This window comes from Mesoplodon mirus (assembly GCF_964341445.2).
Source record: "Mesoplodon mirus genome assembly, chromosome: X".
Taxonomy (NCBI): domain Eukaryota; kingdom Metazoa; phylum Chordata; class Mammalia; order Artiodactyla; family Ziphiidae; genus Mesoplodon; species Mesoplodon mirus.
Window position 1 is genome coordinate 73,836,100 of NC_138981.1, and position 17,996 is coordinate 73,854,095.

The following is a 17,996-nucleotide window of genomic DNA, read 5'->3' on the forward strand; positions in this document are numbered from 1 at the left end:
TTTTTTGATGACGGCCATTCTGACCGGTGTGAGATGATATCTCATTGTAGTTTTGATTTGCATTTCTCTAATGATTAATGATGTTGAGCATTATTTCATGTGTTTGTTGGCAATCTGTATATCTTCTTTGGAGAAATGTCTATTGAGGTCTTCTGCCCATTTTTGGATCGGGTTGTTTGTTTTTTTGCTATTGAGCTTCAAGAGTTGCTTGTAAAGTTTGGAGATTAATCCTTTGTCAGTTGCTTCATTTGCAAATATTTTCTCCCATTCTAAGGGTTGTCTTTTGGTCTTGTTTATAATTTACTTTGCTGTGAAAAAGCTTTGAAGTTTCATTAGGTCCCAATTGTGTATTTTTGTTTTTATTTCCATTTATTTAGGAGATGCGTCAAAAAGGATCTTGCTGTGATTTATGTCATAGAGTTTTCTGCCTATGTTTGCCTCTAAGAATTTCATACTTTCTGGCCTTACATTTATGTCTTTAATCCATTTTGAGCTTATTTTTGTGTATGGTGTTAGGGAGTGATCTAATGTCATACTTTTACATGTATCTGTCCAGTTTCCCCAGCAACACTTATTCAAGAGGCTATCATTTCTTAATTGAATATTGTTGCCTCCTTTATCAAAGATAAGGTCACCATATGTGTGTAGGTTTTTCTGTGGATTTCTATCCTGTTCCATTGATCTATCTTTCCGTTTTTGTGCCAGTAGCATACTTTCTTGTTTACGGTAGCTTTGTAGTATAGTCTGAAGTAAGGGAGCCTGATTCCTCCAGCTCCGTTTTTCATTCTCAAGTTTGCTATGGCTATTCAGAGTCTTCTGTGTTTCCATACAAATTGTGAAATTTTTTGTTCTAGTTCTGTGAAAAATGACAGTGGTAGTTTGATAAGGATTGCATTGAATCTGTAGATTGCTTTGGGTAGTAGAGTCATTTTCACAATGTTGATTCTTCCAATCCAAGAACATGATATATCTCTCCATTTATTTGTATCATCTTTAATTTCTTTCATCAGTGTCTTATAATTTTCTGCATACAGCACTTTTGTCTCTGTTGGTAGGTTTATTCCTATGTATTTTATTCTTTGTGTTGCAATGGTAAACGGGAGAGCTTTCTTGATTTCATTTTCAGATTTTTCATCATTAGTGTATAGAATTGCCAGAGATTTCTGTGCATTAATTTTGTATCCTGCTACTTTACCAAATTCATTGACTAGCTCTAGTTGTTTTCTCATAGCATCTTTAGAATTCTCTGTGTATAGTATGTCATCTGCAAACAGTGACAGCTTTACTTCTTCTTTTCCAATTTGGATTCCTTTTATTTCCTTTTCTTCTCTGATTGCTGTGGTTAAAACTTCCAAAACTATGTTGAATAAGAGTGGTGAGAGTGGGCAACCTTGTCTTGTTCCTGATCTTAGTGAAAATGCTTTCACTTTTTCACCATTGAGGACGATGTTGGCTGTGGGTTTGCCATATATGACCTTTATTATGTTGAGGAAAATTCCCTCTATGCCTACATTCTGCAAGGTTTTTATCATAAATTGGTGTTGAATTTTGTCGAAAACTTTTTCTGCATCTATTGAGATGATCATATTGTTTTCCTCATTCAATTAGTTAATATGGTGTATCACTTTGATTGATTTGCATATATTGAAAAATCCTTGTATACCTGAAATAAACCTCACTTGATCATGGTGTATGATCCTTTTAAAGTGCTATTGGATTCTGTTTGCTAGTATTGTGTTGAGGATTTTTGCATCTATGTTCATCAGTGATATTGGCCTGTAGTTTTCTTTCTTCATGACATCCTTGTCTGGTTTTGGCATCAGCGTGATGGTGGCCTCATAGAATGAGTTTGGAGTGTTTCTCCCTCTGTTATATTTTGGAAGAGTTTGAGAAGGATAGTGTTAGCTCTTCTCTAAATGTTTGATAGAATTCGCCTGGGAATCCATCTGGTCCTGGGCTTTTGTTTGTTGGAAGATTTTTAATCACAGTTTCAATTTCAGTGCTTGTGATTGGTCTGTTCTTATTTTCTATTTCTTCCTGATTCAGGCAAGGTAGGTTGTGCATTTCTAAGAATTTATCCATTTCCTCCAGGTTGTCCATTTTATTGGCATAACATTGCTTGTAGTAATCTCTCATGATCCTTTGTATTTCTGCAGTGTCAGTTGTTACTTCTCCTTTTTCATTTCTAATTCTATTGATTTGAGTCTTCTCCCTTTTTTTTTGATGAGTCTGGCTAATGGTTTATCAATTTTGTTTATCTTCTCAAGGAACCAGCTTTTAGTTTTATTGATCTTTGCTATCGTTTCCTTCATTTCTTTTTCATTTATTTCTGATCTGATCTTTATGATTTCTTTCCTTCTGCTAACTTTGCGGTTTTTTTGTTCTTCTTTCTCTAATTGATTTAGGTGCAATGTTCGGTTTTCTATTCGAGATGTTTCCTGTTTCTTAAGGTAGGATTTTATTGCTATTAACTTCCCTCTTAGAACTGCTTTTCCTGCATCCCATAAGTTTTGAGTCATTTTGTCTCCATTGTCATTTGTTTCTAGGTATTTGTTGTTTCATCTTTGATTTCTTCAGTGATCACTTCGTTATTAAGTCGTGTATTGTTTAGCATCCATGTGTTTGTAATTTTTAAAGGCCTTTTCCTTTAATTGATATCTAGTCTCATAGTGTTGTGGTCAGAAAAGATACATGATACAACTTCAATTTTCTTAAATTTACCAAGGCATGATTTGTGACCCAAGATATGATCTATCCTAAAGAATGTTCCATGAGCACTTGAGAAAAATGTGTATTCTGTTGTTTTTGGATGGAATGTCCTATAAATATCAATTAAGTCCATCTTCTAAACTGTATCATTTAAAGCTTGTGTTTCCTTGTTTATTTTCTTTTTGAATGATCTGTCCCTTGGAGAAAGTGGGGTGGTAGAATCCCCTACTATGAATGTGTTACTGTTGATTTTCCCTTTTATGGCTTTAGTATTTGCCTTATGTATTGAGGTGCTCATATTCTGGGTGCATAAATATTTACAATTGTTATATCTTCTTCTTGAATGGATCCCTTTATCATTATGTAGTGTCCTTGTTTGTCTCTTCTAATAGTCTTTACTTTAAAGTCTATATTGTCTGATATGAGAATTGCTACTTCAGCTTTCTCTTGGTTTCCATTTGCATGGAATATCTTTTTCCATCCCCTTACTTTCAGTCTGTATGTTTCTCTATGTCTGAAGTGGGTCTCTTGTAGACAGCATATACATGGGTCGTGTTTTTGTATCCATTCAGCCAGTCTGTGTCTTATGGTGGGAACTTTTAATCCATTTACATTTAAGTTAATTATCAATATGTATGTTCCTATTCCCATTTTCTTAATTGTTTTGGGTTTGTTATTGTAGGTCTTTTCCTTCTCTTGTTTTCCTTGGCTAGAGAAGTTTATTTAGCATTTGTTGTGAAGCTGGTTTGGTGGTTCTGAACTCTCAGCTTTTGTTTGTCTGTAAAGGTTTTAATTTCTCCATCAAATCTGAATGAGATTCTTGCTGGGTAGAGGAATTTTAGTTGTAAGTATTCCTCCTTCATCACTTTAAATATGTCCTGCCACTCCCTGCTGGCTTGCACAACTTCTGCTGAAATATCAGCTGTTAACCTTATGGGGATTCCCTTGTGTGTTATTTGTTATTTTACCCTTACTGCTTTTAATATTTTTTTCTTTGTATTTAATTTTTGATAGTTTGATTAATATGTGTCTTGGCGTGTTTCTCCTTGGATTTATCCTGTATGGACTCTCTGTGCTTCCTGAACTTGATTAACTATTTCCTTTCCCATATTAGGTAATTTTTCAACTATAATCTTTTCAAATATTTTTCAGTTCCTTTCTTTTTTTCTTCTGGGACACGTATAATTCGAATGTTGGTGCATTTAATGTTGTCCCAGAGGTATCTGAGACTGTCTTCAGTTCTTTTCATTCTTTTTTCTTTATTCTGTTCTGCAGTACTTATTTCCACTATTTTATCTTTCAGGTCACTTATCCGTTCTTCTGCTTCAGTTATTCTGCTATTGATCCCATCTAGAGTATTTTTAATTTCATTTATTGTGTTGTTCATTATTGCTTGTTTCATATTTTGTTCTTCTAGGTCCTGGTTAAATGTTTCTTGCATTTTCTCTATTCTATTTCCAATATCTTAGATCATCTTTACTGTCATTATTCTGAATTCTTTTTCAGGTAGACTGCTTATTTCCTCTTCATTTGTTAGGTCTGGTGGGTTTTTATCTTGCTCCTTCATCTGCTCTGTGTTATTCTGTTGTCTCATTTTGCTTATCTTACTGTATTTGGGGTCTCCTTTTTGCAGGCTGCACATTCGTAATTCCTATTGTTTTTGGTGTCTCTCCCCAGTTGCTAAAGCTGGTTCAGTGGGATTTGTAGGCTTCCTGGTGGAGGGGACTAGTGCCTGTGTTCTGGTGGATGAGACTGGATCTTGTCTTTTTGTTAGGTAGGTCCATGTCTGGTGGTGTGATTCTGGGTGTCTGTGGACTTATTATGCTTTTATGCAACCTCTCTGCTAATGGGTTGAGTTGTGTTCCCGTCTTGCTATTTGTTTGGCATACGGTGTCCAGCACTGTAGCTTGCTGGTCGTTGAGTGAAGCTGGGTGCTGGTGTTGAGATGGAGATCTCTGGGAGATTTTCGCCATTTGATATTTTGTGGAGCTGAGAGGTCTCTTGTGGACCAGTGTCCAGAAGTTGTCTCTCCCACCTCAGAGACCCAGCACTGACTCCTGGCTGCAACACCAAGAGCCTTTCATCCACACGGCTCAGAGTAAAAGGGAGAAAATTTAGAAAGAAAGAAAGAGGGTAAAATAAAATAAAGTAAGATAAAATAAAATAGTTATTAAAAGATAAAATAATTATTAAGAAAATATATTTTAACAACAACAACAAAAAAAAAAGATGGATAGAACCCTAGGACAAATGGTGAAAGCAAAGCTCTACAGAAAAAAATCTCACACAGAAGAATACACATACACACTCACAAAAAGAGGAAAATGTAATAAATCTTGCTCTCAAAGTCCACCTCCTCAATTTGGGATGAGTTGTTGTCTATTCATGTTTTCCCCAGATGCAGGTACATCAAGTTGATTTTGGAAATTTAAAACACTGCTCCTGAAGCTGCTGGGAGAAATTTCCCTTTCTCTTCTTCATTTGCACAGCTCCTGGAGTTCAGCTTTGGATTTGGCCCCGCCTCTGCGTGTAGGTCACCGGAGGGCATCTGTTCTTCGCTCAGACTGGACAGGGTTAAAAGAGCAGCTGTCTCCGGGGCTCTGGCTCATTCAGGCCGGAGGGAAGAAGGGGTGCGAATACGGGGTGAGCCTTCGGCCACAGAGGCTGGTGGGACTTTGCACTAGCCTGAGGAGCGCCATGTGTTTTCCTGGGGAATTTGACCCTGAATCACTGGACCCTGGCAGTGGCGGGCTGCACAGGCTCCTGAGAGGGGTGGTGTGGATAGTGACCTGTGCTCGCACACAGGCTTCTTTGTGATCGCAGCAGCATTCATGGCATCTCATTCCCGTCTCCGGGGTCCATGCTGTTAGCCACGGCTCACGCCCTTCTCTGGTGTTCCTTTAAACAGTGCTCTTAATCCCTTCTCCTCGCACACCAGGAAACAAAGAGGGAAGAAAAAGTCTCTTGCTTCTTTGGCAGTTCCAGACTTTTCCCCGGACTCCCTCCTGGCTAGCTGTTGTGCACTAACCCCCTTCAGGCTGTGTTCAGGCCGCCAACCCTAGTCCTCTCCCTGCACTCTGACCGAAGCCTGAGCCTCAGCCCCCAGACCTGCCTACCCCAGCAGGTGAGCAGAAAAACCGCTCGGGCTGGTGAGTGCTGGTTGGCACCGATCCTCTGTGTGGGAATATCTCCGTTTTGCCCTCTGCACCCCTGTTGCTGTGCTCTCCCCTGTGGCTCCTAAGCTTCCCCCCTCTACCACCCGCAGTCTCCACTTGCAAAGGGGCTTCCTAGTGTGTGGAAACCTTTCCTCCTTCACAGCTCTCTCCCACTGGTGCTGGTCCCATCCCTTAATTTGTCTCTGTTTATTCTTTTTTCTTTTGCCCTATCCAGGTACATGGGGAGTTTTTTGCCTTTTGGGAGGTCTGAGGACTTCTGCCAGTGTTCAGTAGGTGTTCTGTAGGAGTTGTTCCATGTGTAGATGTATTTCTTGTGTATCTGTGGGGAGGAAGATGATGTCCACGTTTTACTCTTCTGCCATCTTTCCCCTCTCCTAATGTTAGGTTTTTGTCTTGCAAGTTTTCTTCCTTTTAATGTAAGTCTTTACAGTTATTGATTCCCCATATCACATCATGGCTTTCTTTGCATTCCAGAAGACACTGTATGAGTCATGTTTTCATTTTCACTTGTCTCAAGATGTTTTCTAATTTCCCTTACAACATATTCTTTGACTCATTGGTTAAATGTATGTACTTTCATTTCCATATATGTGTGGACATATCAATTTCCTTCTGTTGTTGATTTATAGTTTCATTCCACTGTGAAAAGACCTTGCATGCTTTCAGCCTTTTTAAATTTATTAAGACTTGTTTTATGTCCTAACATATGGTCTATCTTAGATAATGTTCCATGCTTACCCGTGAAAAATATTTCTTCTGAGTTTTGGAGGAGCAAAAATTTTTATATATGTTTGTTAGATCCAATTGGTCTATAATGTTGTTCATCTTTCATGTACTTACTGATCGTCTGTCTGGTTTATTTTATCCATTATTGATAATGGAAAGTCAAATCCTCCTACTATTACTGTAGAACTATTTCTTCTTGCTCTTCTCCCACCTCCTTCTCCTCCCTTTCTTCTTCTTCTTCTTCTACTTCTTCTTCTTCTTCTTCTTCTTCTTCTTCTTCTTCTTCTTCTTCTTCTTCTTCTTCTTCTTCTTCTTCTTCTTCTTCTTCTTCTTTCTTCTTCTTCTTCCTCTTCCTCCTCCTCTACCTCCTCCTCCTCTTCTTCTTCTTCTGCTTCTGCTTCTGCTTCTTCTGATTCTTTTTCACCCAAAATGTATATATTGACCCACTTTATGCTGTCTCAGAGGTCCCTTAAACTCTGTTGACTTTTCTTCATTCTTTTCACAGACTTGATAATTAAAAAAAAAAAAAAACTTGTCTCAAGTTCACTTATTCTTTCTTCTGCCTGCTTGAGTCTCCAATGGAAAATTCTAGTGAGTTTTAAAATTCAGTCATTTTATTTTTCAGCACCAGAATTTCTATTTTTTCTTCTTTATAATTTATTTCCTTTGTTGACCTTCTAATTTATTAGAAGGTCATTTATTATGTATTTATTATTTTCCTGATTTATTATTTTCCTGATTTCTTTTAGTTGTTTACCTGTTTTTCTTTTCACTCTTTGAGAATATATAAGTCAGTCACTTAAATATATTTTTCTTGTAACACAGATGATTGTGTTTCTACAGGGATGGTTTTGGAGGTTTACTTTGTTCTTTTGAGTGAAATTCATTTTCTCATTTATCTGTATGCTTTGTGGTCTTTTGTTGAAAACTGGTCATTTGAAATAACAGATACCTTTCCCAGTCCTTGCAGATTGATTCCATGCATAGGAAGACTATCGTTATTTAATCACTAATTATGTTCTATGCTTGGGATAAGCCCAGCTTGAAGGATTGAGGTCTTCTCAAACTTTTTCTGGGTTTGTCTATTTCCTGGGCCTGTGTGTGTGTATGTGTGTTTGTGTGTGTGTGTGTGTGTGTGCACGCACGCATTGATTCTCTGTATACATGGCTGCTTTTAAATGCCTTAACTTCCTTAAGGTTCTCAGCCCTGTTGCCTTTCAGAGCCTTAGCCATTCTATTGGACTAATCAGTAATCTCTTGTAGTATCAATAACCTCTTGTCCCAGTTGGCTATGTATCTGTAATCTCCCGACAGCTTTCATGAACCATGTGCAGTACTTTCCATGGCTTTTCCTAGCCTGAAATCTGAGCTGTACCACTTTTGACTGTCTGAGCTCTGAGTTAGGTAACACAGAAGATAATCCCTTTGGCAACAACTGAGACAGGTTGGATTGTTGCATATTAGCTCTGCTCTTTTCTCTCTGGTTCAAGGAAAGGAATTGGGGTTGGGCCACTGCTTTGTCCAATCCATGCCATGCCTTTCTAGGAGGGAGTGTGGCTAGAGAAAGTAAAATAATTCACAAAATTGCCTACATCTTTTTCTTGACTGAGCAGGTATTTGGTTGCTGTGGGTCTTTGACTGATTTCCAGAACTCCTACAAAGTTATTTTTGCCAGTCTCTATTTGTTTATTTAATATTTTTGTGACAGAATAAGATCCTAGATCTTCCTTGTCTACCATCTTGCTGACGTCACTCCTTAGTAATGCAGCATTGGATAAAAGATAAAAACTACATGAAAATCACCTTGACTTGCCTGTATATTTAAAAGATAAAGCTGAATTTGCTCTGCCCTTTATTTATATCCAGAAGCACAATAATGAAATTATATGTAATTACAAATGGAAAAGATCTTGAAAATCTAGTATATCCCTGTCACCCTACAGAAGTGGCAGTTGAACCCCTCTATTGTTAAATGAAAAATAGTAGCTAAAGGATTTTTTTCATATAACTGGAGTTATTAAAAGTTTGGAAACCAGTCATATTTGACTTTCCATTTCATTATAAAACTAAAAGTTCACTATTCTACACTCAGTACTATTGATAGAATTAAACATCAAGCCACAATTTTCTACTTTTATTGATACAGAATTTCATCATGTGTACAAATGTTTAAGCATTTACTCTGTGCTTGTGTGTGTATAACTGATGGGAATCATGTTTCCATTTTAGAAAGGCCAAAGGAATACAATAGACTCAATACTTGTTAAAGTTCACTGTAAGAAGTTGAAAAAGGATAGATTCTACTGAAATTTCGAATTGCTTAGATAATTTATTGATGCCTTCCATAGACCACAAAAAATTACCAACAACATACAGTTCACAAAAGTTTAGTCCCACCTGTCTAATGAATGTATACATACTCTCAAAAAACTGATACTTGTATTCAAAAAAGGTAAGTGTACCTTTCATCTTAAGAAAGGGTATCTAGACATTGAATTCTATTTTTATGCTTGTAAAAATATGCATATTTCTATACCTAAGAATAACTGTAACCACCTCTTTATATGAGTTGAGAGTGGAGAAGACTATATCACCTCCTATAAGCTAAACAGACAGCATCAGGAATTATTATATTTGGGAAAACTTGATCAAATGTACAAACAAATCCATGTAAAAATGATTATGCTTTCTCAAATTTCCATTAATGGCTAAACTATATTGCAGTGATAAATTCATGAGAAGCAGTGGTCAGAGTGTTACTGATATGGAAAATTTATGTCATTCATTACAGAAATATTAAAAGTTGTCTAGAAGGTTTTATACAAAATAATGCAATACTATACAAAATTATATCTAGTAAATAAAAAGTCATGAAGATTTGATACTATGAAAATCAAACCTGACTTCACAAAAATTTCATCTGAATTAAAAGTTAAACCATATACATATATAGACAGAGAGACAGGTAATATGCTCAGCTCTTATAATAGTAATTTTCTTATGATAAATTCAAACTAGTAAGAGATTTTCTTTCTAGCATACTGAAGTCTATGCTTTTTTTTTTTTTTCTATTTCAGTTTTGGACACTTTTTATTGTACCTTAGTGGTGTAAATTGTGTTGCATTTACTTGGTTCCTTGTATCTAAATGTATGGGATTAAGAAAGTAGGTTTGGTCCAAAAAGAATACATTTCATAAGGAAAAAGTCTAGAATACATAAAATATTTTAATCAAATCACCTTCTTCTCTCCCATTATTATGCCAGCATTTTCCTGGCTTTACCAAGAACCCCTGAAATTGGGAAATTCTATCTTAAGACCTGAAAGAGAGATGAATTGTGCTGCATTTTAGCACTGTAGAGTGATCACCATGAAATTAGCCTTACAATAGCTTGATGTGTCTACACCAATTTACATAGGTATTTACACACACAACTAGGAAAATATAAACTCAGTTCATATTTTATGATATAGAAAATTTCATAATACAGATTACAAAATTAAATGCTTACAAACATCCCAATAATTAAATGTTTAACTTTATTTAATGATAAAATTATATTTCCAAATATACTATTTTTAATTTTAATGGGAGAAAGCACTTTATGCATACCAAAAAATGTATAGTATACTAGTTAAAACCACTAGATTTGGAGTCAGAGAGCTCCGAGTTCAAATCCCAGATCTGTTATTTACAAGTTATGTGACCTTGACCCAGTTACTTTACATCTCTAAACATCTGTTTCCTCATGTGAATAATGGGAATAATTTTAGTATCAACCGCATAGGGTACAAAATAATAAATGTTAATGCACTTAGTGTCTTGCCTGGCACATATTATTACTTTGTTTGTATTATTTTTGTAATTAGTATTATTGTTATTACTAACATTATCCCCTTATTGGCATTTTCCTTGTAAAGATCTTGAGAAAACAACTAGTGCTAAAGTACAGTTTTTGAAAATTATGACTTTCATACAAATATAATAGTAATGTGTCAAAGAATTTTGTGTGATTGATTAATTAATGAGGTAACCCATAAGATGTTAAAATTGCTTCAAAGAATCTTTGAAGAAAAGACATAAAAACAATTAGGAATGCTGAAAAAAAAGTTAATAGATGCAAAAGCAGTTAATAACCTATAGGGAATAAAATGTAATATTTGGGTGGGGTCATCATTTGGGGTTAGACATTAATTCTATCTCTATCAGGTAAAATTTATTTTATGGTTATGTATAGGAATCACAAGAAAACTCAGTTTTCTACAGCTTAACTTCTACACCTATAGAGTTGTAAAATAGCCTTGTCAGTTAGAAATTCAATCAAAGATGCACACTCTGTGGAATCAGATAATCCTCATTTCCATGTCTTAGACAATATTCCTGACAATATTTTCTGGTAAAACATTGGTGGCCTACCCAGTACCTTAGAAGACTCATCCAATTAATTAAGATAATCATTTAAATTAAAGGTTTTCTAAAATACATAAACTTGTTTTGGCTTGGTAAGGGATTATTATTTCTATAATGTTGATGAGAAAATTGAGGCAAAGAAGTCAAGCAAATTGTCTGTAATTACTCTAAATGGAGGAATAAGTCCATGACTAATTCTCTTTACTTCAGTCTCCTTTTTATTTCCACTAGGATATATATATATATATATATATATATATATATATATATATATATATATATATATACTTATATCCAAAGTAAGGAGAAATAGAAAAGCAAAAGAGAAACAAAAGGGGAGAAATGCGATGCTGTTTTAATTTGAAAGTGAGGTAGTGGCTAACATTTTCTTTCATAACAGATCCTCTGTGTCATTACAGACAACAACCAAGCTGCCATTTTTTTTTCTTCAAAAGATTCTACATTCCTCAAACCTTTCTAGTTAATAAAGCAGTGTCCAGATAATATTCAGATTTTTGAGCATTCATTATCATGCACATGCAGAAAAATCTTGGGTTTTGGATGCAAATCTATAGGGAATCCTTCTGCAAGCCCTAGTTCACCATTCATATATGTGTGTACTGTGTTAGCTGAGCACAGCATCAATTAACAATAGCAATTGTGTTAAAGATTCAGATTAGCTAAAGCATACAGCTGTGGATTTTCTGGTTCTGCTTTTTAATATAACATCGGAAATTAAGGTGACATCCAACAATATATGGTGGATATTGAGGACATCTTAATTATTGCTGATTTCAGATATTATTAAAAATATTACTGGATGTGAGACTAAGTTCAAATGGAAGCTGGGATCAGATAATTTAGATTATGATTAAAGAGAGAAAAACAGAAATAAGACGAGTAATACGAATGTAAGGAAATTAGTAGATGGTAATAAATGAAATTTTATAAAATAAATGTTTTTCATTGGGCTTTACAAATAGGCCAAAATAAAATCAGAGATAATTTCCACATATAATTATATAAGTATTTTCTTATTGTTCACCCCTTTTAGATCTTAGTATTCTATACTGGCTTCAAATTTTAGGAAATAATTCCTGGAGAAGATTTAAATTAATATTGCTTATTGAATTCTCTTTCATTTTGCTTACATAATAGGCTTGGGGATAAGGAGTTAACTTCAAGTTAAAATGGAAAAACATCCCAGGGTCCTGTGAAGATAAATAAGAACTCTCATAGAGGAAAAAGAATACAACTGTGGTCATCGTAACTACAAAGAGTATTAAAACCAGGGTACTATAGTTTATAAAACAAAAAGGCAATTATATTCAGAATTATTAACATGTGAGCTCGCATATAAACAATATCAGGTATCTCAGATATAACTTGGATAAACAAAGAATAAGAAAAACCCATTCCAGCTAGCATATTAAATGACAGAGGGGACTTTTCCACATAATGTTAAGTTGCCAATATGTGAAATTTCCTCATAGAGAATCTGAGTACTGTTCAAAGAAATGTGTGGTATTTTTAAACGGAAATTCATTTTCACTATGCTTTGAGTGACATCTGGTGGCTGAAGAGAATTCTGTCATTTAGTTACCCTTAACGTTTATTAGTCAGACTACACTTGGTATGTATAAGGTATTTTTAATTTCTTATATTAGATAAGAGTACATTTTATTAATGTCTGTTATTTTTAATTTAACACTGTTGAACTTTCTTCTCAATTGTCTTCCTAAACTTCTTAAAGGTATGATCCAAAAAATGATTCATGGTCAACTGTGGCACCTCTGAGTGTTCCTCGAGATGCTGTTGCTGTATGTCCCCTTGGAGACAAACTCTATGTAGTTGGAGGATATGATGGACATACTTATTTGAACACTGTTGAGTCATATGATACACAGAAAGATGAATGGAAAGAGGTACTCTCATTTAAAGTATTCAAATTGATATATTTCAGGTTTTAATTTAAAAATTAAAATGTGTTTAGAATTAATCCCATTCTCTTCCTCTCTAGGGCTGAACTAAATTATTTTAATGAAATTTATAGCATGTGCTTTATTTAGCTATAGTTAATTATTAACTGAGCTGTTTTATCATTAGCAGGATCCATCAGTACTTACATAAATTGGGGACAAGACATTCTCTTAATGATGGACTCATTCCTTTTACAGAAAAGTAAACCAGATTCAATAATCCAAGAGCTTTACTCTCTGACCAACTTTCTATGTATGTATTATGACTTGAGAAGCAAAGAATAATGTCCTCACCCACAAATGTCTGCCCCTTCTTATTGGCTGGTGCCCAGGAGGAAAATCTTTCAGTCCCCTCCTTATAGAGGTTCTACAAATTACAACACTCCTAAGTACTGATCAGTCATTCAAGGGACTTGGTGCCCAGTAAGAGACTGGAATTAAACTCTCTCAAGAGTGCTGGGCATCTAACAGAAGAAATTCTAAGGAAAGTACAAGAAGGGGCACTGAAAGGACATCTTGGGGGTGCTAAAGGAAACTTGATGCTTCTGACAGCTTTTGAAGTTATATCTCTATATTTATTCCAAAATATCTAATGGTGTTTTGTTGATTAATTGATAGATTAATAAAATATGAAGTATGATTAACTCTTTACCATTTCCACAAACAAGCAAACCTTGTATTTGGTATCAAACCTCACCTTCCCTTATACTAACTTCATGGTGCTCTGTTTTCTACGTAGTAAGCTGGTTATTGTTCTAAATAAGTTATGTGTTAATATACTGACACCTGATAAGGGGTTTCTAGCTCTTTCCTCCAAGAATATGATTCATGAAGACCCTCAGAAATATTCAAGTTCTGCCATGTAGGTTGCTCTTTACAATGGTTAGGACCAGTTAGAAACGGAGGAAAATATTTAGCAAACAAGGATGTAGGTCAAATACAAGAATCAAAATGTTTGTAATTTACTTTTCAGAAAATTATAGACCAGTAGCTAAGAGACCTAGATTCTATTCCAGACATTTCACAGTTTCATTGTGTGACCTTGAAAATGGTGAAAGAGAACAAATAGATAATGAGATCATAACTATTATATGCCTAATTATTTTCATTCATTATCTTCCTTAACCCTAACAAAAACTCATTGAAGAATGAGTATTATTAGCTGTAATTTTTAAAGTGAGAAAATTATCAGAGAGGTGAAATTTACCCAAGATCACTTGTTCTTCAAACTCAGGCCTACTTCATTTTAAAGACTATGCTCTTTCCACATTGGACTATTGTCTGGGCTGCATTTCCCCATATCTTTATACAATATGAAGGTTGGGACAGAATAGGTAAGGACTTTTTCAACTCCAATATATTATGCTAAAGGCAGAGTTCATTCAAACGGCATTTCTTTCCTTGTTTTTGTTTTCTGTGTTAGGAAGTTCCTGTTAACATTGGAAGAGCTGGTGCATGTGTTGTGGTGGTGAAGCTACCATAAAGCTATCTTTATCAAAGGGAAGGAAACTGGATAATTTCAAGAAGTGGAGTAGGAAGAGGAGAGGAAGAAGAAATATGTTCTTTCCTTCAATTAGTAATCAAACATGAAAATTCTTGTGTCATTTTAATATGTAGTTATAAATACTCTCATTTGTGAAGCCAAAGCAAGTTTTCAAACATTAATTACATATAGGTATTTAGTGTATATGTTGTTGCAGCTAATAATATAAATGAAAATCCAGTAGTCTAGGTTTAGTCCCGTTACTTTAAAATATTAAAATGTTTAAGGGAAATTGATAGTGACCAACGTATAAAAGGTTATAAAAGCATCGGTAATTTTGAGTTTGATAAGTTAAAAACATTTTCTATTTCAAAAACAAAAAATAGGTATCCTATCATTTGGTACATAACTAATATAAAAGAGAACATCTAAAGCTTAAATTATAAGGTTTGATTTTCAGTAAGACATCATTCTTTTATCTGAACAATATCCCAAATAGCTAAATAATACCTCACATTTACCAAGAAGAAAGCTTTTACTGTGGTGAGATAAAAAAAAACAAAAAAAAAAAACAAAAAAAAAAACGCTCATTGACATAATTTGTTATGCTGATCACAGTAGGTTAAAATTTTCACAGACTTACTCTTTTACAGTACCATGTTCCAAAGCACACATATAGATTTGGTATTCCTTAACATGTTGTCTTGTTAGACAACATTTATTTTACCAGTAAAATATTACTGTAATTCCATATACACAATCTATACAATAAAATGGTGAATATTTATCATATTGATACAAACTGTGACCTCAGCTTTCGAGTGTCAGGGCCTCACTTGTATAGACAGTAACATTCTCCTCAAACATTTCTGTGAACTCTTAAAACACCTGCCATTAAGTTAAACCAGTTTTCAAAAACAAAGCAATTTTTCATCAGCAGTAAAATTGAGATGTTCTACAATATTAACACATGGAAGCACTAAAATGTTCAACATCCGTGGTTAATTCTATAATTATTTTTTATGTACCAGTACATGCTTTTCTGTCAATTTTATATTCATCCAGTAGAGAATGTTAAGGATATATGCACTACAAATATTTTTAAATTAAAAAGAACAACAAAAAAGACTAGCTGTGTAGTATTTTACCTTTAAATTCTCACTTCCGTGTCCAATTATTTAAAAAAAAGGGGGGGGGAGGTTGGCCAAAAAGTTCGTTTGGGTTTTTCCATAAGATGTTATGGAAAAACCCAAATGAACTTTTTGGCCAACCCAATATTTAAAATAAAATGTTGGAAAACCTTCTTTATGAAAGTAACTTTTCAATTAAATTACGATTTTAGAATTTCTGCAATATGTCCTTTTGAATGGGCTTTGTATTGTAGTATGTGAAACCAACAAATAAAATCCAACGATGCTTATAAAACGTACTACTACCTTTTAAGTTTAAAAAAAAAGAGCAACATAGGTGGTACAAAGATATTTGTACTTTGAAAAAACTGAATTTAAATAAAATCTATTTCCTCTGGTTATAAAGTGTGGCTTTAGATTATGTCAAGTGCAGCTTGAATTGACCTTTTGATATTTATTTTTCCAACAGCTAAAGTATTTAAATACAAAAATAAAATGCCCCTGCTTTGTTTCTTATTCCTACCATTGTCTTCAATTCTAAATAAAGGGTTATAGACATCTTCAGTTCTAGGGGTAGAGATGGAAACATAGAGATGCTGTAAAAAATAATAAACACACATGCAGAGAGTTCTGTTGGATCTTTAAATTCATACCTTATCTAAGTCAATGCAGAAGTATAGTTACTTAAACTTTTATCTCCAGAGCAAAGCTTGGCCTGTCAAGTTAAATTGGAGTGTGAACCAGTGGGAAAAAGAAAGATCAAAGGACCTACCACAGCTCAGCTTGCCAATGCTCCAGTCACAGCTAGATGGCACCAATAGGGAAATCATGTCCAGAGTCATGCTTGGTCAGGCAAACAGAGAAAGAATACCATCTTCTTCTTCTTCTTTTTTTTTTTTTTTTTAGAATAGTATCTTCTTTATGGTCCAGTTAGGCTTGCTTCATTTTGATCAGCTATTGACTAGTAGGAGAGGTATGTATATGTTGCCCTGGGCTGCTTTTGAAAATCTTGCTCGCAAGCAAAACAATAAAAAAATAAAAATGTGGGACTACATCAAACTTAAAAGTTTCTTTACAGTGAAAGAAACCATGAACAACAACAACAAAAAATAACTATGGAAGGGGAAAAATATTTGCAAACCATACATATATCTAATAAGGGGGTAATATCCAAAATATATAAAGAACTCATACAACTCAGTAGCAAAAAACAAGCAACTCAGTTAAAAATGGGCAAAGAATCTGAGTAGACATATTTTCAAAGAAGATATATGAAAGGCCAACAGGTACATGAAAAGATGCTCAACATCACTAGTCACTGGGGGAATGTAAATCAAAAACACCATGAGATATCACCTCATGTCTATTAGAATGACCATCAACAAAAATACAAATGCTGGATGTGGATAAAAAGGAACCCTTGTGCACTGTTGGTGGGAATGCAAATTTGTGCAGCCACTATGGAAAACAGTTTAGCAGTTCCTCAAAAAATTAAAGGCAGAACTACCATATGATCCAGCAATACCACTTTTGGGACTATATTCAAAGGAAATGAAAACACTAACTTGAAAAGATATATCTGCTGCCCAATTTTTAACTGGGGTGTTTGTTTTTTGATATTGAGCTCCATGAGCTGTTTGCATATTTTGGAGACCTAAATAGACATTTCACCAATGAAGACATACAGATGGCCAAGAGGCACATGGAAAGATGCTCAACATCACTAATTATTAGACAAATGCAAATCAAAACTACAGTGAGGTATCACCTCACACCGGACAGAATGGCCATTATCAAAAAATCTAGAAACAATACATGCTGGAGAGGGTGTGGTGAAAAAGGAATCCTCCTGCACTTTTGGTGGGAATGTAAATTGATACAACCACTATGGGGAACAGTATGGAATTTCCTTAAAAAACTAAAAATATGGCCCAGCAATCCCACTACTAGGCATATACCCAGAGAAAACCATAATTCAAAAAGAGACATGTACCACAATGTTCATTACAGCACTGTTTACAATAGCCAGGACATGATAGCAACCTAAGTGTCCATCAACAGATGAATGGATAAAGAAGATGTGGCACATATATACAATGGAATATATATATATATATATATATATATATATATATATATATATATATATATATATATATATATACTCAGCCATAAAATGAAATGAAATTGAGTTATTTGTAGTGAGGTGGATGGACCTAGAATCTGTCATACAGAGTGAAGTAAATCAGAAAGAGAAAAAATATATATATGCTAACACATATATATGGAATAAAAAAAATGGTACTGATGAAACTAGAGTCAGGGTAGGAATAAAGATGAAGACATAGAGAATGGACTTGAGGACACGGGGAGGGAGGGGGAAA

The 17,996-nt window shown here is 34.6% G+C and overlaps 1 protein-coding gene across 3 annotated transcripts in view; it reads left to right on the plus strand.

Annotated features, from left to right (window-relative positions):
- KLHL4 (kelch like family member 4) overlaps nt 1-15,669 on the plus strand; it is a 121,852-nt gene extending 106,183 nt beyond the window's left edge. For all 3 annotated transcript variants that reach the window (XM_082609652.1, XM_082609653.1, XM_082609654.1), the window contains exons 10-11: nt 12,774-12,945; nt 14,423-15,669. In XM_082609652.1, the coding sequence (XP_082465778.1) occupies nt 12,774-12,945; nt 14,423-14,482 (232 nt within the window). In that variant the 3' untranslated portion in view covers nt 14,483-15,669. The remainder of the gene's footprint in view (nt 1-12,773; nt 12,946-14,422) is intronic.
- The last annotated feature ends 2,327 nt before the right edge of the window (nt 15,670-17,996 follow it).